At 44.4% G+C, this 23,644-nt stretch overlaps 1 protein-coding gene across 6 annotated transcripts in view; it reads left to right on the top strand.

The window, feature by feature from the left end:
- NHSL1 (NHS like 1) overlaps positions 1-18,802 on the top strand; it is a 231,770-nt gene extending 212,968 nt beyond the window's left edge. For 3 of the 6 annotated variants that reach the window (XM_036097873.2, XM_036097879.2, XM_036097876.2), the window contains exons 5-8: positions 1,728-1,859; positions 7,476-10,706; positions 11,218-11,350; positions 15,714-17,415. In XM_036097873.2, the coding sequence (XP_035953766.1) occupies positions 1,728-1,859; positions 7,476-10,706; positions 11,218-11,350; positions 15,714-16,449 (4,232 nt within the window). In that variant the 3' untranslated portion in view covers positions 16,450-17,415. Of the gene's footprint in view, positions 1-1,727; positions 1,860-7,475; positions 10,707-11,217; positions 11,351-15,713; positions 17,547-18,583 lie in introns of those variants that run through there. The other 3 variants (XM_036097874.2, XM_036097875.2, XM_036097872.2) reach the window with 2 other exon arrangements.
- The last annotated feature ends 4,842 nt before the right edge of the window (positions 18,803-23,644 follow it).

Raw genomic sequence — 23,644 nt, forward strand, 5'->3', positions numbered from 1 at the left:
CTGTTTTTCAATGAAAGGGAGTGATTCATTTCCTCTCAACAGGTATTTATTAAATGCCTGCTTTGTGTCAGGCGTCGAACTGAGAGACGCAGGTGGTGCTCAGATATGTGAGTCATGGTACCTACCCTCCAGAAATGTTTAGTCCACCAGGAGGGACAGACCTTTTGGGTCATGATGCAAGATGGAGAGTTTGGTGCCTTTAACAGCGTATGTCTTAGATGTCCATTCTCATGGTTGGTTTCTTAACTTCCTTGGAGTTTGGGTGGTTTACCTTTTGTTTTTTTAGGAAGCAAAACTAGAGAGTAGATGTAACTATCAATGTTTTGTCTGTTCTTAATCCCTTGATACAAGGAAATTGTCTTCCTCTGCCGCAGGAACTAATGGACCATTGAAGTCATGACTTACCCCTTACAAGCACCATATATGCTATTGCACATGGTGATGCATTTATCACAGCGATGGCACCTTCTGGTGTCTTACTGTCTTCTCTCAATTGTTTCTGGTTTTCTCCATTAGGACCAAAGTTGCAAGCATTTTCAAAGTTGCCAGCATTTATTTAAGTTTGTTGCTTCGTAGGTGAAATGTGTCTTGATCATTCAGATCTTTTATCGTCTGTATAGATTAGATAAGTTTCTATTTACAATTTATTCCTATTTAAATAGAGGGTACACTGTTTACAACATACCCACTTTGAATGTATGTCAATATTGCTAAAAAGAGTGAATGTTTTTATACTTTCTTTTACAACATAACAATGATGGAAGTATATAATTTATGTACATATATATTTTTAAAATCTCTTTTTGAGGAGAATAACCATTAAAAAAGACAGTGCTATAAAACTTTCTTTAATTAAACTGGCAAATAATTTAAAGCAGACCAGTCAGTAACTGATACTGTGTCATTTTATGGTTTCCCATTTGTGTGTTAATCACACAAGCTCAGAATGTAGAGATTAAAAAAAAGTCCTGTGGATGTGGCATTCTAGGTTTGATTGCAAAATTACTGGAAGTGTCTGAATTAAGATCAATTGTAAAAGGTGATTATGAAACAGAGAGAAAGCAATTCAGCTTTAACAACAGCGTGCTACTGGGTCTCATTGTGGTAAAAGTACTTTATCATTATAAGGCTTTTTTTGGTCATGATAGTTGTATCTCACACCATAGCAATTACCAAATTGTCATTACCAATGTCCAAATTGTCACCTTCCCTGACTGAAAGAAAAAGCTCTTCATCCAAGAATCCTTGATTAAGTTGTTTGTATCATCACAGAGGACAAGACATTGTATTGCTCTCTAGAGATAACCAAATGAACCCAATATGCCCATTGCTGTCTCATGTACAGTAATGTAAAGAGTGATTTCGGTGACCAGAGGGCTTATGTAAAACACTTCCAAAATGACCCATTTTTTAAATAACACAGAATCACTCTTCAAGTGTGTTATTAACAGATTTGCACTTGTTACCGCAGCATGTTTGCAAATGAGATCAAGGTGTTTCCTTTGGAAGGACACACACCTGGAAATGAAAAAAAATAGCCTTATGATGATAATCTGCTTTCCTTCCTTTTTTTTTTTGTCCTTCAGCATTCATTTATCATCATATGACTGGCTAACATCATTATTAATACCTTCTTATCATTTTACAACAAGCTTCTGGAAGAAAGTGCATGGTGTCGGCTTGCTTGAAAATAACCTTGCTTTGCTTATTCTACTACTCTATATTAGGGGAGAATTTCGATCGCCAGGCCAGCCTTCGGCGGTCTCTAATTTACACAGACACTCTGGTAAGACGACCGAAGAAAGTCAAAAGGAGAAAGACTATTACAGGAATCCCTGACAACATACAGAAGGAGCTAGGTATGGCTCATCAGAACTGTATTCTGTTGTCCCTCATTACTGCTCAGCATTACAACGCTAACCTCATCCTGGTGCTTATGAGATCAATACATTCTGATAGCCGTTTGGTGTCCCCAGAGGGACAGCTTCTCTCCTGCGTGAGGCACTGGGTGCAAGTCTTAACATCCCGTGCAGATGATTTGTTGAATTTTGGTGACAGGAAGAGCTTATATGAAAACTGTTAACTGGGATGATGGAAATGTACGGTAATGTCCTCATCTCTGTGAACCTTGCATATTGGGTATTTCCACAATGAAATTCACCTTTCATTTAGATCTTAAGTGTTCATAAAACTAAAAACTCATCCTAGGACTTTAAATTATGAATATGGACTTCACTAGTCATACTGACAGTGTTGGTGGCATTTTGTCATCAAAGAGACAGCAGTGTGGGATAATTAGTAAATTTCGGGACACTAGGAAATAGTCATTTGTGTTGGATAGTGCCTTAATGGAACTTCCAATGAAACAATGTCAATAGGTTTCTGGTCAGTACTTTTCAACCTGTGATAAAAACAGGAAAAAAAGACACCCCCCCTTTGGGGGGGTGCTGGTGGAGAGGGTCATTTACTTCATAATTCACTTACCCGAATTATTTCTGCTTATCTTTATATATGCTCTGGATAATCCTTTCTTTCTATATTCACTTCCTCTCTCTGGTTTTTAACGGGCCCATCGGGAATGTCTACAGAGGCTGCCGAGCATATCAGTCAGGGGCAGGCACTCTGATGCCAGGCTGCCTGGCTTTGAACCCTAGCTTTGCCACTTACTCTCTGGGTGGCCTCAAGCTGGTTACTTTACCTCTCTGAGTCTACTTCCTCATTCAAATAATGTGCTTGGTGATGCTAACAGAGCATCTCATAGAGTTGTTTGAGGACTTAATGAATTTATACAGGTGAAGCACTTGGTGCCAGGTACTGTATGTTTACTCTGTGTTAACATAATAGCTGCTTTTATAATTATCGTAGAGAACTTAATAGTACCTATTTTGAAATTTACCTCTTTGTCTTCAGCCAGCCTGTGGAGGGATTTCCTTATAGTTGCTTTCACCTGATGTTTTTACTTTTATTTACTATTGAAGGTTATAGTCTAGAAATGCAGAATAATTATTTCTGAACATGCCCAGGAGCCTTTGAGTCAAAATGAGTTTATCCTTGCTATGGTGATCTATCTGTTACAGCACTTTGAGGTGGCATTGCAGCTTCCGAGTGCTACAGACATCGTTCCCATGTGTTTTTTCCCAGTGCCCCTGCTTAAATGCCTTGAATTAGGGATGGAAGGCTCATTTTTCTTTACCTGGTATTCTCTCTTTTACTGCCTTCTGGTTCTACCCTATGTACGCCCCGCCTTCCAGAGTGAAGCCACAGTGGGACAAGAATAGCAATGCTTTGCCTTTGCTCTAGGTAGTTCCAGTGACCCAGATGACATACAGGTGCCCGTCTTATTTCATAACACAGGGTTTTATCACATACAAAGGCAAGACTGCATCCACAGGATTTATGAAATTTGTCTTTGGTTCGTGGCCTGCATCTGCTTCCAGATCTGGGCCAGCCCTCCTGGATCTCATTCTTTCAGACTCTTTATTATTTTTTTTTCCCTTTAGGTGACAGCTAACTAATGTGAGAAACTAGTACATACTCTTATGTTCAGTAGATGCTTAATGGGCTAATTTTTTACAGCACTCAGGTAACATTTATATTTTAACTGATCTTGTAGGGGACATTCTTTAACCTGAAGGAATGACTTTAAAGACAGATCCTTTGTAAGATAACAAGGTTGATATTTTGAGGTAGTCTACATTTTAGTGGCTATACATCAAAATAGGTAAGTTTTGGATGGCTTTGTGCAAAGAGTATAAGAATAGTTTGTCCCAGGTAAAGATATATATACACACAAGTATTCAGTATGAATTCTCGCTCTGTATGTCTCCCCCCCACACTCTATACATGTATATATGTAATATGATTTCTAGAACCTCAGAAATACGAACTTTTATCACTTTTATTACTAAACCAACCAGTATGGAGCCAATAACTTAGTTGCCTCTTTGACCTTGCTAGAGTGATCTGATCAGCTAGGTAAATCATGTCTTCTATAATTTTATTTTTAAAATAAATGATTGAGTCCCCGGGGCCCATGTTAATTTCTCTTTTGCATGTAATATAGAAACACCAGTAATGCTGGAGGAAAGAAAATAGCTTTCCCGTATCATTGCATTGTGATTGCCAAACAGGAGACAGTTGATGTCATTTCATAGTCAGTGACATGACCTGGATCCTAGCTGGTGGTCAACTGAGACAGCTGTATCTAAGTTAGAGCTACTTAAAAAAAAAAAAAGAAAGAAAGAAAGAAAGAAAAAGACAAATAACAATGTAGTTTTATAGATAGGCTAGTTGGAACGATTGATAGAGTAAGGGAAAATAACATTTAAATACAGTAACATTTAGCAGAAAATTTGGATCATACATTTTTTTTTCATTTTATGACTTCTGGTTGATCTTCCCCTTTCTCCCCAATATCTTGTACTTATAAGGTATCTGGTGTTTCAGAGTTTTGTACTACCTAACTAATGATTCTCAAAAACAGACACTTAGTATTTTCCTTAAAAAATTAGTCTTTTCTAGATATGAAACATAGGGAATTTGTCAAACAGATTAGATAAAAAGAGAAATGATTATCTGAAAAAAAGACATTCACTAGGAAAGATACTTGCTATTCACAAGACCTTGCCCAAGTTGTTGGGGATTTGGATTTTTGAAAATCTAACCAGAGATTCTTCCAGAATTAGTTGATTGTGCTTAATTGTATGTGGTTTTCACTTCAAAATCCATAAATAGTGAACTCTAGAGGTGAGCCACTTTATAATGCTAAGTTAGGTATGATATTTACTGTTTCAAGCAGTTTATGGCTTATAATTTGTTGCCTTCTATTTAAATGAACCAGACAAAATTTTTAATTTTTTCTTTACTCTCATTATCTTAAATGTACATAGAAACATATTTGAACAACCCACCACAAGGTTTCATCTTCTAGGATCAGGATCATTTTGTTGTTATATCATTATATTTGGCTACTGAATAGCTTGGATACTCCTGGAACAATAGCTCTTCCCCAAGCAGAAAAAACTTCATTTAAAGGAATTCCCCTCTTGGGCACCTGGGTGGCTCAGTCGGTGAAGCATCTGCCTTTGGCTCAGGTCATTATCATGGGGTTCCTGGATCAAGCCCTGCGGCGGGCTCCCTGCTCAGTGAGGAGTCTGCTTCTCCCTCTCCCCCTGGCTCATGCTGTCCCTCTCTCTCTCTCTATCAAATAAATAAATAAAATCTTTAAAAAAATAAAGGAATCCCATTCTGAATAATTATTGATAGTTTGTACTAAGAACATTAAGAGCATAAGACCAGACACAACTTTTTAAGAATTCACATATTAAACCTTAAATTAACTGACCTGTAGATATCTGTCATCATGTGTTTTTTGTTTTGTTTTGTTTTAAAGATTTTAGTTATTTATTTGAAAGAGACACAGCGAGAGCAGGAACACAAGCAGAGGGAGTGCAGGAGGGATAAGCAGGCTTCCTGCTGAGCAGGGAGCCCGATGCGGGACTCGATCCCAGGACCCTGGGACCATGACCTGAGCCGAAGGCAGACGCTTAACCGACTGAGCCACCCAGGCGCCCCTGTCATCACGCTTTTTACATGTAAAAACATGTTTTTTAAAATTGGACATCCTTGTAGTATTGTGTAATAAGTAAAAAATATATATAATTATTTCTTTACATTATATTGTAAAATCAGATACAACCCATCAAGATTTTTCACAGCACCTTAGAGGTCTATATTTGTTTGCAGATCTCTTTTTATAGTCTGTTTCTGTTATTTAATTCTAGTCAAGGTAGCATTCATTTGTGTCCTGTAATATGTAACACTTTTTGTACTATGAAAATATTAGAGGATCTGTTTTGGGAATAGAACTACAGTGGTCCCTATGATCGATGATATACTGTATTTTGAATATTTGGAGCCAAACTGGTACAAACTGATACAGCCAAACAAGTCAATTTCCCACCTTCTGAAATCCCAAGTGACAAAAACATCATCTTTTGTTTTCCAAAGTGGACTTCTCTCCTGCTCCTGCCCATTGGCCCACTTCCTCTCTTTCTAAGGGAGAACCTTATGTGTATGTGTGTGTGTCTGTGTCTGTCTGTCTGTCTTCAGTGAATATGCCTGGCAGAAGGTAGGGGGAGGAAATAGATGCTCTCTGCTAAAAGATACAAGTATGAAAATATTCTCCATCATCACAAGTGAAAGAACAAGCACTTTATGCTTTATTCCTCATAGGATGACATCTCCTTTGTGGTTCATACAAGAAAATCACTGCCATATTTGTAATATCCTTTGCTATTCAGATGAGCAAAAGGCTTTATATCCAGTCAGGGACATGTGGTTAATTCATGTGGGATAGGGAGGGAGTTCCCAGGAATCCTGTCACTACCAGTGTCCTTGCCCAGGTGAACAGTGATGCCCGCAGCACTCAGCTTGCATTGCTCAGCAAAGCCCATACTTGAGATTTTTTTAAGTTTTTGAAACAATGTAGAGAGAAACTGGTTATGCTATTATTTTTCAAGATTTAATGTATCCTAATGGTTACTCTGCATGAATTGATTCTCTATCTCTCTCTCTTTACACTTCGGCTAAGTTGTTGGTTTCATGATTTTTTTTTTTTTTTAAGCTTCTGTTCCTTTCTAGGTAGCTTGAAATCTAACTGTTATCTACACTTAAGGGTTTTTTTTCTCATCCATTTCCCTCTCTGTTTGGCCCTCTTTATGCTTTTTTTTTTTTTCCTTTAAATATACCTACTCTCAGTTTGGTTGTAAAGCTCCAAGAAATGAATAACCCTAATTTGAGGAAATGCTCACTGGATCAGTTCCTGCTGCTTTTTCCCCACCAGAACACAACAGATTGCTATTGGATTTTGAATGTCACTGACAGACAGATGACAATGGTGTAAGATGAATAATGAAATGTTTGAAACACAGATGGGCCTGTAAATCATTTTTTCTTAGGATTTCCTTCTGACATAAAAAACTAATGTAATTAACACCATTCTATACCAGTATCCCTTGTAAATGGTCTCTCTGTAGCCTACTGTTGAACCACTCCATTCATCTGTCTTTGGGAAAGACGGTCACAGCTTGATAGATGCTCTGCACAGTCACCTGGTGGGTGATAGGCCACCTTGAAATCTATACCAAAAGGAGGTTATTTGAAAAGTAAATCTTCCACTGAGCACTCAGCCTTGATCTCAAAGAGAGTAACAGAATTCCATATGTAGCCTTAATCTATAGGAGGATTTGAAGTACAAATCAAGAAAAGTACATGAAATTCATAATGAAGGTTTTTACCTTAGGAGCTGTCAGTAAGTGTTTAAACTCTCACTCAGGTGCCTACAGGAGAAAAGAAACTAGATCAAATAGAAAATATATATATTTTTAAGTACAGCAGGGTAAGAAGGGGATGAGGGTACAGGTGATGAACTAAGATATTTTTAGATAACAAGCCCCTTTCTGCTTTATCTCCAGCATCAGGCACTGGCCAAGATGATGTCGGTGGTCACTCAGGATACTCCCCAGACCACTGCTCCACACTGGGAAGGCTTGATAGCTATCGGTCTGCGGGGCTGCGCTCAGAAACCAGGGACTCCAGCTGTCAGACTGAGGAAGTGAAAGTTGTACCGCCTTCCATGAGAAGAATCCGGGCACAGAAGGGTCAAGGCATTGCTGCCCAGATGAGCCACTTCTCAGGCTCCTCTGGGAACATGTCTGTGTTGAGTGATTCTGCGGGCATTGTGTTTCCTTCTCGCCTCAACAGCGATGCTGGTTTCCACAGTCTCCCACGTTCTGGGGCGAGGGCGAGTGTTCAGTCCCTCGAGCCACGCCTGGGTGCCCTGGGCCCCGCAGAAGACCTGGATGGCACTTACCCCTACCAGAGCGGTCACAACCCACAAGGAGATGAAAATTTAGGAGGTGCCTCAAGGCCTGGAATGCTTTTGAGGCCCAAGTCCCAGGAGCTGAGGCATTTTGAGAATGTCATCAGCCCGGCGTGTGTGGTCTCTCCTCACGCCACCTACTCCACCAGCATCATCCCAAATGCCACACTCTCTTCCTCTTCGGAGATTATTATTATTCACACTGCTCAGAGTTCAGGACCGCTGGACAGTAAAATTACCAGCTCCTCTTCATGCACAAAGATCAAATCCAGGGACCACCTCCTCTCCAGGCATGCTAGTAAAGAGGATCATCAGTCTCCCAGTGGGAACTGGACGGAGGGTCACCCCAGCATTCTTTCACAGGCCTTAGATAATCCCCATTCCCCCGCTGCAACCACGCTGTTATCCCTCTGTGACTCAGCGGTCTCTCTAAATACTCCAGCAAATCGGGAGAATGGATCCCAAGCCATGAGCTATAACTGTAAAAACAACCTGAGCTCTCCAGCCCACACCCAGGATGTTGATGGCAAGAGTGAGTCCAGTTATTCCGGAGGCACGGGGCCTGGCAGCTCAGAGCCCTGGGAATACAGTGCCCCCGGTATCGGGCAGGCATCCCCACTGAAGTCACATGTGGCAGCTGCTGGCTACTCCACTCCCGGAAGTAATGTGAGCAGCTGTAGTTTGGACCAAACTTCCACCAAAGATGATGCCAGGTCCCTGTATTCAGAGGAGCACGATGGCTACTACACGTCTATGCACCCCGACCCGGAACACGGATCTGGAAACCAGTACAGTAGTGATGACTTTGGGAACCCCAGGCACAGTGTGGTCAATGTTTTTGATGGGAGAGCTCAGAAAAACCAAGGGGACCGGTCACACCACCATGACAAGTCCCTTTCGCGAAACATCTCTTTGAAGAAAGCGAAGAAGCCGCCTCTGCCACCCTCTCGGACGGACTCCCTGCGCAGGATTCCCAAGAAGGGCGTCCAGTCGAACGGGCAGGCGCTGAACGAGAGTCTGATCGCCTCGCTCCAGCACTCGCTGCAGCTGAACCTCCCGGGCAAGGGCGGCAGCTCGCCCTCCCAGAGCCCCTGCAGTGACTTCGAAGAGCCCTGGCTGCCGCGCTCCCGCAGCCAGAGCACGGTGAGCGCGGGCAGCAGCCTGACCTCGGCCACCACCCCCAACGTGTACGCCCTGTGCGGAGCCACGCCGGCGCAGAGCGACACGAGCAGCGTCAAGTCCGAGTACACGGACCCTTGGGGTTACTACATTGACTACACCGGCATGCAGGAAGACCCCGGGACCGCCGGCGGGGGCTGCTCGGCAGGCAGCGGCGCGCCGGCGGGGAACGGGCCAGTCCACCACGTGCAGGAGGGAGCCAGGACCGTGATGCCCCAGGTGCCTGGTGGCTCCGTCAAACCAAAGATCACATCGCCGGAGAAGCCCCACAGAGTCACTTCTCCGTCCAGTGGGTATTCCAGCCAGTCGAATACACCCACAGCACTCACCCCTGTGCCTGTGTTTTTAAAATCAGCGTCACCAGCGAACGGGAAGGGGAAGACCAAGCCCAAGGTGCCAGAAAGGAAGTCCTCTCTGCTATCTTCAGTATCCATCTCCTCCTCGTCCACGTCTCTGTCTTCCAATACTTCCACGGAAGGAAGCGGGACCGTGAAGAAGCTGGATTCGGTGCTGGCCTCTCCCCTTGCTGCTGCCCCTCTCCCCTCTCTTCCCTCACCATGTCCTGCCGACAGGTCTCCTTTCCTTCCTCCTCCCCCACCTTTAGTAGAGTCCCCTGACGGCTCTCTGCCTCGGTCTCCCCTCTTCCCCCCTCCACCGCCAGAAGTTCTCACCCCCTTCTCTCCCCCCACCAGCGCATGCTTTCCTCCTCCCCCCAGGGCACCTAGCCCCCTTACTCTGGGTGCACCTGTTTCCCTGCCGCCCGCCCCCGCTTTCGGACCCTCCTCAGCTCCCCCGCCTGCCCCACCCCTTGACCCCAAATGGATGAAAGATGCCAGGCCTTCTTTTAAAAAATCTGGCCAGCCAGATTGCTCCCGGGAGGCCTTTCGGCAGCCCTCTAGCAGGGAGGAGGGCAGCAGACCCGCCATGCCCCTGATAACCACGGAAGCATTGCAGATGGTACAGTTGAGGCCCGTGAAAAAGAACTCAGGAACCGAGCAAGCGCTGTTATATGAACAAGTATCTCAGGAAAAACTAACTCCGGTTGTTCCCCAGTATCATTTAAAGCCATCTGCTTTCTTGAAATCCCGAAATAGCATAAATGAAATGGAGAGTGAAAGCCAGCCTGCCTCTGTGACAAGCTTGCCGCCGACTCCTGCCAAGAGCTTGAGTCAGGGTCACCAGGACGGTGCCACCGAGCGCGGCCTCCTGAGCTGCAGCCTGGGCAGCGCCGGGGCGGCAGAGACTGGGCCCGGCCCCAGGGCCGCCCCGCGCCAGGAGCCCCCCGGCCCTTCACCCAGCAGGAAGCCACCCCCCATTTCCAAGAAGCCCAAACTGTTCCTCGTGGTGCCACCTCCACAGAGAGACTTCACAACGGAGAACGTGAGCGGAGCATCACCTAGCCCCACGAGGGGAGAGGCACCAGAGAGTTGTAGAGCCGGGGCTGGTGCTGAGGAGACGGGCTCTGGCAGCTCGGTTCTTGAGGGCGGAGCTGCAGGATCCGCATCCCCGGGTAGAGTGAAAGCCAATGTCCCCATGGTGCAGCCCGATGCAGCGCCAGCCCCCTCTCAGGAGGAGCCAGGTGCCGGGAACAGTGCAGATGGTGGGGGCAACGTGGAGAGCTGCCTGTCGCTACAGGACGGAGGGCGTGAGTATGCTTTTCTCTCATTCCCCTCCGACCATATGCAGCAAGGCACGAGAGAGGGCTAGTGCGTGCTCCCGGGAAAGCCAGCAGCATGTGGGCTGCCCGTGTGCCTCACACTTGGGTTCCCGACTTGGCATTTTAGGAAATTAAAAAAAAAAAATCTAAATCTCAGGGTATTGCTTACTGAACGTCAGAAAATAGAGGGGTAGGGTGGTCTGCAGCAGACAGGGTATTAAATAGCAGTGAGCAGTAATCTCCCTTCTGGAGAGCTGCAGAGAAATGTTACAACAAAATTTAAGAGAGATTCAGTAGGAGTTCTAGACTTCAACAGAAAAGAATGCGCTTTGGCTCTTGTGATCAAAATAAAAGATCAGACGACAGAGCCCGCTGCCTGCCTTGCCCTGTGGCTCCTCCGTTAGCGGGAATGGCAAGCACAGCAGAGTGGGAAGGCTGGCTGAAGACTGAAATTCAAGTCCCTTGTGCGAGCTGCGTGTGTCTGCTTGCTTCTCTGTAGCTGGGGTTCCAGAGCCTGACGCGGCTGGTCCTTCCTTGGAGGCCTGTGACTCCCTTAGGGAAGAAGGGAGTGATGAGGTGATGACCCCCAGTAGACCCCGGACCACAGAAGACCTTTTTGCAGCTATTCACAGGTACCTAAAACTCCTTCCTCTTAATTTTGATCAACTCTACGAGTCTACCTTTCTAAATGGTTCCTCAATTTGTCTTCCTTGAGTTTTTTTCTCTGTTACCCATTAGCTTGATTATTTATTTTTAGTGTGTTTCTATATTTTTATTTCCTCTGACTCCCAATTTCTGTTTTACTTTGTTCCACTGATTTTTATGATGACGTGGGGGGACAGAGACTCCATGTGGTGCCTTCTGCTCGGCACTGCGCTTGGTGGCAAGAAATGCAATGTGTCAGTCATATGACGGAGTATTTATAAGAGTTGGATTCGAGCAACCGATAGTCCAGTCCAGGATGAGCGATGCTGTGTTTTGTGGACACAAGATACACAGACCAGCTCTACAGGACTTTTTTCCTAAAGGTGTTATTTTTATTTTTTTATTTTTATTTTATAGAAATAGGATTTTTTAGTGCAGTTGTCTTTGGCTACTTAAATGTTTCAATACAAGAATACAATCTTTTCAAAGCAGGAGCGGAAGGAATCAAATTTGTTTGTTAGTGTATACTGTTAGTGCCATCTACTGGCGTGAGAAATTGTTGGGTTTTTAAAAAAATGTAGATTTTTCAAAATAACTGCCTGAACTGTTTTGCATGTGGTCACCTTAGAGAGTGAATATGATTTAGCACGAAAACTATGTATATTACCTTTTTTCTGGGTGTAAACAGCCTGTACTCACAACAGTGTCATTGTAAGATAAGATTGTATATGTGCAAGGACTTTCAACCACAATGCTATATAAACCCTTTGCTTCCTTCTCGACTTCTTTACCACAGTATTTTCAAATAATTCTTATGAATGTCCTTATGCTGCCAAGGCCGTATACTGCGCTGAATGGAGTTCCCCCCTTTTTTTTTTTTTTCCTGAAACAAAGAATCCTAAAAAAATCATTTGATTCTCTATGTAAACAACCTTGTGTCAGGACTGTTTCCCCAATTCTTGGAATCTAACTGAAAAGGCTGTTGCGTGAGATGAAAAGCATAGGGCTGTCCTGATTTGAAATCCCCCATGCAGCATATAAATATCTAACTTGGGGGAGAGGGGTGGAACCAAGCTGGGGAATTAGGTGTTTGTCAAGAATTTTGTTCTTTACCTCTTGGCCCTAGTATTGGTATAATATCCCAAAAGATCCTAAAGACTGCCTCTTTAACATCATCTGACTGGTATCTTTGATCTCATTAGAAATAAAGAGGTAAATAGATATTCATCCTTTCTGATGGCTGAGTAAAATTAAAGAGGGCACGTGATATGATGAGCACTGGATTTTTTATATTCAACTAATCAATCATTGAACATTATATCAAAAACTAATGATGTACTATACCTTCGCTAATTGAATTTAAATAAAAAACAATCAAATAAAAAAAGAAAGAGGTAGTTTCTTACTAAATTATTTCTCAGAACAGTGAAATGAAAATGCTCCATCCTTTGAAACCAACTTTAGTGGCATTTCTAGAAGTTTACACAGATGTTTCTAACTCTAACCATGCTAGACACATAATAAGCACTCAATAAATATTTTCTGAATTAAATGAAACCAATTGGAATTTAACTCTTAGGAATTCTTCCAAGACTCAGTGTCTTTCATTTAGCCTGGAATGCACTGGGTTGCTAACCATGTACGCATATATATTTATAGTAGCAGTCCACAGAGAAGACGCATTGCTGGTTGCTTTGTGTACTAAATAACTTGGTCTCGGTGAGGAACCCAACTGTTGTGGGGCCAAGTTACTACGTGCTTTTCTGAAAAATATGCCAAAGGTCGCGTCCATATTTTACTTTGGGAAGCTTCTTAAGGCACTGAGAAATCTGTGGTTTCTCCTACTAGTGAATTCTCTCTACTGCAGATGTGGAAATCAGCCAGTCTCTATTATTCTCTGTACACATGATAGAAATAGAGGCCAAGTATGGATCGCAAAGAGAGCAAGGACACCTGCTAAGTTTTGTTTTAGCATTGATAATGTATTAGCAGACATAAGAAAAATCCATGTGAAGTCTGTGATTTTTAGGGCTTTATTTTATTTTATGTTCTTCAGCACCTAAGCTAATAATTTAAAAGAAAGAGTATCTAAACTGCACCACAGCTTTCAAATTTTATAATGCAAATTAATTCATTTCAGATTTAAAGCCAGATGGAAAATGTAGAACACCAGTTGAGGTGTGAAATTTTTATATTCATTGAAGTAATTAGTTTTCAAGCCAGTGTTAACTGTTTGAGCACTTTTTCTAGCCATCTTCTTTAGAAATACACACGTGTGTGCAGTGTGTACACACACATAGACATGTGTAGATGCAGAGAATTCATATGTTTAGATTGAATCCTCATTTTCAGGGGGCAACTGCACTTGAGAAACAACAAAACTTTTATAATTTCCCATCTCCTCTCTTAATTTGAAATCCACAGTTAAAGGCCATAACTTGAATCAAGTGTAGCCGTGGCTTGATGTGTGGGTCTCAGTACACCCTCACGTTTTAAAAACCAAACAAAAACGGAGGCTACAAAGCAGTCCCTGCAAGAATCAGATGAACAGAGGTGCTTTTGAGAAGGAGCCTCCTGAGGTGGTGAGGTCATGCACTATCGGTGGGAAGATACTCTGTCACGTCCTAGTTCTTGGATGAAGCTGTGTGGCTTCACTCTTTGGCCTCAGTTACCTTCTCTGGTCAGACCAAACGAGCTAAAGTCATTTCCAGCTCTAAGATTCTGAGATGTTATTATTTCTGGGGGTTTTGTGGGCTGGTCGTTGACGTATTCCAGAGCGCTGCTCTTTGTTGACAACTGAGCAGAGCCATCAAGCCAAAGTCTCATAGGCCAGGCTCTGCAGTCTCAAAGGGGTGGTGCCACGTCAGCTCTGGCCACCCTTCAGACTTTGTGTTCAGTCCTCACCACTTCCTGTCTTCTGCTTTTTTGGGGGCTCCTTTTTGGCCAGAAGCCTGGAAAGGGCCCATCCTCCCCTGTACCTGGCTGTGCAGGCCAGGTCAAAACAGCCCTGAAGGCTGGCCTGGTGGCAGGAAGGAAGAATTGTATTTCCCTAAATGACACTCCTCCATGCCTGACACTTCATGGCTGTTATTTGCTTTCATCTTTGTAGATAAAGTGTGAACTCCCTACTATTATTTCCCTTTCCAGATAGGAAACTGGATCAGAAACTTTAACTTGCCCAAGGTCACAGAGCAAGGAGGCTTTAGTGTGGGATTTAACCCAGGTCTGTGTGACTCCAGAGGTTCTTTATCTCATTGAGTCCTCACAAACCTATGGGGTTAGTACCCTTACCCCCATTTTGCAAGTATGAAAGCTAAGTTGCAGCATAGGTGAGTAGCTTGCCCAAGGTCACACAGCTAGAAGTTGGTAGGCCTCAAATTCAGTTCTTTATCTGTATATACAATAGCATCCTCTTTATCTTTCCCTGCTGCATATTCTAGAATTTTATAGCAAACAAAGAGATATAGCCATATCTTTATTTTATTAAACGTACCGAGTTTCCTTAAAGAACCTGCACTTAGCCGAGAGATTCCTTGCAGACTGAGTTGTTCTTATGAAGAGACCAGCAAGGGGCCCCTTGGCTCATCTGCTTTATTACCCCTGAATCACTCTCAGTACAAAACACATGGAACAGTGAGGTTCTTAGAGACTGAGGACAAGAAACACCTCCAGGAAACATTTTACTTTCCCTAAAGGCCCCTCCTCTTTCACATTCCACCCACATTCCTAAGATTTTCTTGATAGGTTAGAGGTTTTCTGAGGTCGGTCAGGCAACAGGATGTGGTGTGGAAGGCTCACTCTTGTTTTCTGGAAAACTGGATTTCGAGAAGTTGGCATACGGTCCAATAAGAGCCAAGGAAGACTGGTTTTATGTCAAACTCTAGAATGATTAAGAATGCAGAGTTGTAGAGTCGTTCTAGAACCTGAGGTGGGAGCTTACCTCAGGATAGGGGATATTCTGGGGTTTGGCTTATCTATTAGCGAAGGGCTAGCACAAACAAGAAAAGAAAGAGTAGAAAAAAGGATGGTCAGCACTGAAATGCTCTCAGGATCTGTCCAGTATAGGAGAGTTAGATAAAATATGACAATTATTCGAAACTTTCGAAGTGATCCTCACCAAAATAAGTTAACAGGATGTCTGAGATGTGTTTCAAAATAATCCAGTGAGGGTCGAGATGAAAGAAAGATGGCCATAAGTTAATCATTATCGTAGCTGGGTCAGGGGCTCACATGATAATACAGTGAACTATTAAAGTAACTCTTAATAAATGGTGACGTAAGCATGCAGTATGACTGACATCCCGTGGCCCACTGGGAATTAACCATTATCTTAATGTTATTAAATCTCAGATCCAAGCGGAAAGTCCTCGGCCGTAAAGATTCAGATGACGATCACTCCCGAAACCATTCTCCCTCCCCTCCAGTGACACCCACCAGTGCCGCCCCAAGCCTGGCGTCCCCAAAGCAAGTGGGCTCAATTCAGAGAAGTGTCCGTAAGAGCAGCACCAGCAGTGACAACTTCAAAGCTCTGCTGCTAAAAAAGGGGAGTCGGTCAGACGCCAGTGCCCGCATGTCTGCAGCTGAGATGCTAAAGAACACAGACCCTAGATTCCAGAGGTCAAGGTCAGAGCCTTCGCCAGACATGCCCGAGAGCCCATCCAGCTGCTCCCCAAGCAAGAACAGGAGGGCCCAGGAGGAGTGGGCCAAGAATGAAGGCTTGATGCCTCGCAGTCTGTCCTTTTCCGGCCCCAGGTACGGCCGCAGTCGGACTCCACCTTCCGCAGCCAGCAGCAGGTACAGCATGCGGAACCGGATCCAGAGCAGCCCCATGACTGTCATCTCGGAAGGCGAGGGGGAGGCCATGGAGCCTGTAGACAACAGGGCTCGCTGGGCCCTGGGCGCTGCCAGGGGGTGTTCCCTGGATGGACTGGTGGGGGGTGAAATGGACAAGGGCAGCCCGCTCTGTGGCGGGGAGCCGGCCGCCTCGCTGCAGGCACAGGGTCCTGGCCCCGCAGAGGGGACGGGCAGCGCCCAGGGCACAGATCCAGCAGAACAGTGTGGAGGTCGTCTGCGGGAAGAGAGCTAGGGACATGAGTGTGAATCTCCCAGGTAACGGTGAGGGAGGCGCGCAGCACGTGGCTCTAGGAAAGCCTGACAGGTACCCTTCCCTGCCTGGCCCGTGGATCCCACCAGCGTTCATGCCGTGGGCCCAGGCGCCGCCAGCCCGGCAGCGGAAGGCGAGCATCACGTAGGACTCACTTGGCACTTGCCCTGTGGCTTAAAAGCAAGTAGAAGCTTAACTTCTGAAAGTGCTTCCTGGGGAAGATTTTTTTTTCCTTTTTTCTTTTTTTTTTTTGCTAAATTCTGGGTGTGTATGTGGAGGGGTGTGTGTGTGTGTGCGCGTGCGCGCATTTTGACCACTTTTTATTTAAAACACACACACACACAGAGTGTACAGAAGTAGGAGAAGGAAACACAGTTAAGCTGGGTAGAGGAATGGAGGCTTCTGGACTAGGCAGTAATAATTGCTTTAAAAGTATTACATTTTGGGAAATTAGTGAGTTCCCGAAGAACGAGAGAGAGAAGCGTTCCTTCTAAGCAAGAGGGGGCCGACGCGCGGGTGCCACCGCAGAGGACAGTGGGCCCCGGTGTGCTTTCGAGGCGAGCCATGCCGTGATGAACCCAAAACGATGGGAAAGGGCTAACTGACTAACGGGCTCAGGTACTTTTTTCCCGGGGCAGGAGGGGGCTTTCTCTCTTTTTTGTGAAAATGGGAAACGCGTGGGGTGGGGGGGGCAGCGCTGTAACTCGGAGCCTGCTGCTCTGCAGCCACAGACACACGACTTTGAGCCTGACTTTGAGACACGTGGGTCCTTTTGTACTGAGTCCGCTCCTTGAGTAGCCGCGGAGGCGGCCTTGGAGGCAAGCACGACGGTGCGCACGCGCAGAGGGTGAGAGCCGAGGGGGCGCGCGATACGCTGCTGGAAGCCATTTCCTGCTTATTCAATGAGATTCTTTTTCAGAATTAAATTTGAAAACTTGCACTACAGAACTGTGGGTGGAGATTTTCCTTGTACGACTGTTTTTACCAGAGTTTAAACTTCCATTTGGCAGTTTCTTATCACTTGAAACGTCAACATTTGCTAACTTTTGGATATCCTTTTGGTTACACCAAAGAAAAAGGTATGGCTATTTTTTTCCTTGAACTGCCTACAGTATCATGTCCTCATTTAGAAAGGTTTATCAGAATCGATTATATATTACCTTACTTGGAAGAAAATACTGAATAGCTCTTGTTAGTCAAACTAATACCAATTGGCAGGGCTTGGCTATTAATTAGCCCTGGGAAATGAGTTTTTAGATTAAAAAGATTTTTTGCATCATCTGGTTTGTGAGTTTTTATATTTTTTATAAGGAATTGAGTTGGCTAATTACCTTCTAATCTTCTCCAGTTAGAATTTTAATACTCTTAGGCATGGGAGAAAAGTGTGTAAAGTATTTATTTTTATGTCCTATTCTTGTGACCTCCTTCTCCCACTCCCTCCCAACTGACGTGTACTTGGACTCCTGTATTTGTTGGCTAAGTAAAATAAGTCTTGTCTTCTTCATTCGAAGGACCTAAGAGGACAATACTGAGATTCTTGGCCTGGGTACAATGCAGCTGCCAGTGGTTATCTTTTTGGGTATAAAAATGTAATTGAAAAGTTGGACTACACAGGCCAGATTATCAAAGGGTTTGTTATACTTTACAACTTTAGATATCCATTTTAGACATGGCTTTGAGACAAAAACAAACCTAAAGAATAAGACTTCTTCCGTTCTCTGAAGAAAACAAAACACTTCTTTTCACACAACCAGAAATCAAGACCTAACATTTGGCTGAAGGCTAAAGGACTTTTTACCATTTGGAGCAATTGTCTACTACATTGGGCACAAGGATTTTTTCTTCTCAATTTTAGAAAAGTGGTGTTGGCTTTTGAATATGAAATCTTCTCATAGCTCCCTAAGGAAGATTAGAATGTACGTGAATAATCAGAAAACTTTAACTTAATATATAAATCACTTATGTCAAAGGTATAAACAACATCAAAACTAATTATAAAACTATTAAAAAAATCCCCGTTTTTAAAGAAAAAAACATTAGGTTTTAAAATTTGCTTTGAATAAAACAATTGTAAAGTAAATATTTGAACGTTATTTCTTTTTGTTTGTACACGCAGTTTTGAATAATAAGGTAGGTTTCCTTTCACGGAACCGTTGAGTGCTTTGCTGGATACAAACAGAACAGCAGTGAAGACCAGAAGGCTCCTGTGGGAGGTGGGGACCCAACAGAGAGGAGATAGAACATCACAGACACTGTGGATGGTGCCATCTAAAAGGACATATGGAAAAACAACTCTGAATAATGTCCTCTCGACTCTTGAATAAAAAATGAATAATGTATTGACTGATAGTTCAGGTGATGTGGCATGTGGAGGGATGCGAGGACTGTTCACAGGCGTGCGTGTGGAGACATAGGGAGACAAGAATCTAGACTCACCCCTGAAACCTACGGTGTTTTTAGCTTTGCTGCTTTATTTCTCTGTGAGGACTCGCTGCTAACAGACCATTTCATCTTTAAAAATTCAGTGAGCGTAGACGTGTCACCCTTCCTTATATCCTGAGACTGTAAGTGCCAGATAATCATAGAAGCCCTAGGGCTAAATTATTTCCCCCTTATTTGTCCTGAGAGTTGGGGGAGAGACAAATGACCACGTTGTCTGTCAGTGGGAAGCCTCCTCAACTTTGGTCTGATCTCTGCCCTCCTACTTCTGAAGAATGTTGATTGAAACCATTGCTTCTCCTGTGGGGATGTGAGTATATTTGCGTGGGGAGTCACAATGGCAAGGGGAAGAAAGGAGGCATTTCCACATCTCGATCTGGGCACCATGCCCAGTTCTGTGATGGGCATCCTGGTAGGACAGGTGAAGCATGGGATTGGCTTTATTGGTTCTGCCTTAATGTGTTTTCAGCATATTAACTGAAGGTGAATAACCGTTTATGTTGCTGAGGTTCCATCATGAAATGAGTACAACAGGATGATATACTTGGGTGGGTATTAGGATCTTATTCGAGGATGGGGTTGGAAAGAGGGTCTTTCAAACAAAACGTGGACCTGACTCTTGAGGTCCGTTTGATTTTGAGACCTGTTTTTCTGTAGTAAGCTATTCAGTTACTGTAATATAGTTTCTTTCAATGAGCTGCTCTAAACTACCTTCTACACAGGCAAGCCTTTACTCATAGAAAAGCACTAGAGCGATCTAGTCATTTGTTTGGCAATGAAAAAAAGCCCTTTATTAAATACTTCTAATGTGCTAGGTAAAGGTGAGGGAGTCCTAGGATTAAAAAATGTGGCTTGAGAGGCTTCAGATCTAGTAAAAAAGACACACACACTGCCAACTCTCCTGTAAAACGTGTCAGACGAAAAGGAAGGATGGGCTCCACAGCAAACCCTGTTGGGACCTGACCCGCTGTGTGTTCTCCTTTACCATTGGAACACCTGACATTGATTCAAGCTGGCGATGCACCCAACCAAAACACTGTACCTCACAGCCTCCCCTATAGTCAGGAGGGCACAGTTTTGGCCAATGAGACATGAGCAGTAGTCTGGAAATCTCCAGGAAGGTTGCTGATACAGGAGCCAGCCCCATCTCTCATGGCTTCCCTTCTCCCTTTCTCCCTGAATGAATGGGAGGCTAGAAGAGGAGCCGTACTCTTCCAGCCTTTCAGCAGCAATGGGTTGAAAGCCACATGTTGTGGAAGGTGGAGGAGAAAGGAGCCTGGTCCATTGATTATCTCTAGAGCCACTGCACCAGCCTTGGGCTGTCTACCTCCAGGCACACTGGGTAAGTCATTTTTCCACTCACTTGCAGTTGAGGGATAAGTGAGGGATAAGGTTCTCAGAGGAAGGTGTCCTTGCTTTTTTTTTTAAGCCCTCTCTACGCCCAGTGTGGGGTTCAAACTCACAACCCTGAGATCAAGAGTCGCATGCTCTACTGAGTGAGCCAGCCAGGTGCCCCAAGTGTCATTGCTTTTGACTAGGTAGATGGGGGGAGGGACTGATGTTGAACCTGAACTAAGACTTTACAGATAAGGAGGGTTTCACCAAGCAGGGGAAGCTGGCAGAAGGACACTCCAAATGAAGGGGATAGCACGAGCAAAGACGCAGAGGCCAAGTGTTTAGAGGAAGCCAGGTAGTTAAAATGTCTCTAGAAAAACGTAGTAGGACATGAAACTGGAAGGGTCGTCTCCGGCAAGAATGTAGAGGGCCTGGTATGTCCTCCCAAGGAATTTGGGTTTTGTTCTGTGGTATTGGGAAACAATGAAGATTTTATAAGGAGAATGGTATGACCTGCCTTGGTTCTTAGCCTTCTATACTCTGGTTGACTACATCTAATCCCATAGTATTAAAATATATATATATATATATATATATATATATATATACTGCCCCCCCCACACACACACATCTCTACCTTATCAATTAAAAGCATTACACACTATGGCTTAGGCCCCAAATCTAGGGGTTCCTTCTTGTGGCCTGTTTCCTTTTCACCTACATCGAAACCCTCAGCAAGTCCTGTCAACCATACTGCCAAAATAGTTCACAAATCCAATCACTTCTCACTAGTTCCCCTGCTGCCTCTCTGGTCCAAGCTGTTGTCTCCTACCCAGACTCTTAGAAAAGCTTGCCACCTGGTCTTGTCTTTACGGTGCATCTTCAGTCACTCTTAATTTGCCATACAAAATAAGCTCTTAAAGACAATTCATAGCCCTCCATTGCTTGAAACCCTTCAAAGACTATTACCATCAGCCTAGAATTCTAACACCTTGCAGGGGCCTTTCAGATCTGTTCCCCTCACTCAAAGGGTCTAGCCTTACTCTCCTTTTTGTCCCTTAGCAGAAGCTACTTACCACCTCAGAGCCTTTATTTTAACTACTGAAAAGTTCCTGTATTTCTGTGCTAGCTCGGGAAGTAGACACCAAGACCATGAAGAATGCCGAAGGCTTTACTGGAGTGTAACACCTTTAAAAGGAAAAGGGAAGAAGGAAGATGAGGCCAGGAGAGCTGTCAGATTGCAGTACTGACCTTACACGTCTGCCTAACCTATGGGAACTCTGGGGGAAAGATGGCTCACTAGAGGGCCCTGTGTTGGACAGAAACAGCTAGGTCCTTTACCACTGCCTTGCTTGGTCTTTGGTTAAGAGGCCGCGCTGAGAAAAGCATGCCTTCAATTTCCGCTACTTAGTGTGATCATTGGCCACCAACCCTTTCTGATTTGGGAATAGTATGACCTCAGCTTGAAAGCTAAGGTGGCCCCCGATGAAGCCAACAGTTAGAGGCTGTCAACCAACCACACTGTTTGCAGCTGGCTGGCAAGTCTTGAAAGGAGATCTAAGTGGCACATCTCCATGCTTGCCACGGTCCTCCCCTTGCACCTTGTAGGTCCTCTCCCCACCACCCCTAAACATGGAGAGCCACTCCTCCAGGGCTTTGGTGGCCTTCTCTTCCTGAGGAGAAAAGGAGCATGGTGGGACCAACTACAGCCCTTTCTGCCATTGGCCTGGGGCCACATCTGATACTCATCCTCCCCTCCGTGTCCTTTACTTTCAACTGCCACCTCTGTTCCTCTCGCTGGCTTTCCTAATGGTGTGAACCAAGCTGTCATTCCCGAGGGTTCTGAGGTCCTGAGAATCAAACCATTCTGGGACTAGGGTTGCTACACTTGTCCATTCACAGTTCCAACTGGGCAAAGAGTATAAGGGGTGCCGCAAGTGGGTGTCCTGAGTTCCACACATCACGTAATAGCAGGCTTACCTCCTTTTATACTCCAGGTTAGTTAGCCCTGACAAGATGGTGACTCTTCTTGCTTGCTGGACCCTGGACACAAGGCATTAACATCTGAAGCAGTGCTTTTCATGCTCTGTCCCTGCTCCCATATGTCCATCCACGTACCTCTATCCCCAGACCTCCTTGTCTCAGTAATCCTTTTTTCTTTTCCCTCTCCAAACTCCTGACCCGTTGGCCAGGCCATTTGCCATTGCCATGACTCCAGGTATATTTCACCTTTTCCCTGGCAAAGTAAATGACCAGGTCCATTATCAAAAACCCTGCCTTATTTTTTTTTTTTTTTTCAGAAAGATCGCAGAAATTTTTTCCCCAAAGTTGTCTTTCATCATCACCCCTGAGTGAGGGTGTAATCCAGCTGTTGTCCCTATTCATCTTGCACCCTCAAGAGTAAGCCAAGTCATCAGTATGCCAAGTTTAAGCTTTTCCCTCTTCCTTCAGCTATCATACATGTCCTCCAAATAACCAGAGGGAGGGAAGGGGGGGCGGTTGGGTGCAACCATGATGACATGGGAGCTCGGGCAACCTGCTCATGCAGCTTGCTTATGTACTCTGGTCCTGTTCATGATTGCTCCTGGATGTATCATTTCTATCTCATGACGAACTGCTACTGGTCCTACCAACTTTATGACAGAAACTAGGTAAGATGGGCAGTTCTGGACACATCATCACATGGGGTCTCATGGTTGCATCTCTCCCAGGGCCCCGCAGCCTACCTGAAGCTTTTTTTTTTTTTTAAGATTTTATTTATTTTTTTTGACAGACAGCGAGAGAGGGAACACAAGCAGGGAGGGGAGAGGGAGAAGCAGGCTTCCCGCTGAGCAGGGAGCCCGATGCGGGGCTTGATCCCAGGACTCCGGGATCATGACCTGAGCCGAAGGCAGATGCTTAACAACTGAGCCACCCAGGCGCCCCCTGAAGCTATTTTTAAAAAGCATGTCATACTCTCCTGCAGTTAGCAAGCCTTGCTTCAGGAACCCCGGGACTTGCATTGAGATTCTCTCCCTGGGGCTTGTCATAAATTCTACATTGGTTTTTTTTTTCACCACTGACACCTCCAATAGCATAGGTCTGCCAGATCACATGGGCTATGCTAAGTCCTTCCTATCTGTCACATCTAGGTCTGTTCCTAAGTGATTTTTTCCTCCTAATTATGAGTCATAATATTCTGTTTGTATATTTTTCTAAACTTTTTTTTATTGAATGTTGGGAATTCGGTTGTTTGTAGAGGGAGTTTGTTGTATTCCTTTAAATAGTATTGGGCTTTATTCTGGTGCACAGCTAAGTTTCTGGGAATTAGTTTGATCCTTTCAAGGCTTGCTTTTAAGCATCTTTAGGGGAGGTCCAGAAAAGTCTTTGGTTTAGACAGTTTAACCTCATTACTAAGGTAATA

This window comes from Halichoerus grypus, chromosome 9 (genome assembly GCF_964656455.1).
Source record: "Halichoerus grypus chromosome 9, mHalGry1.hap1.1, whole genome shotgun sequence".
Lineage (NCBI taxonomy): Eukaryota > Metazoa > Chordata > Mammalia > Carnivora > Phocidae > Halichoerus > Halichoerus grypus.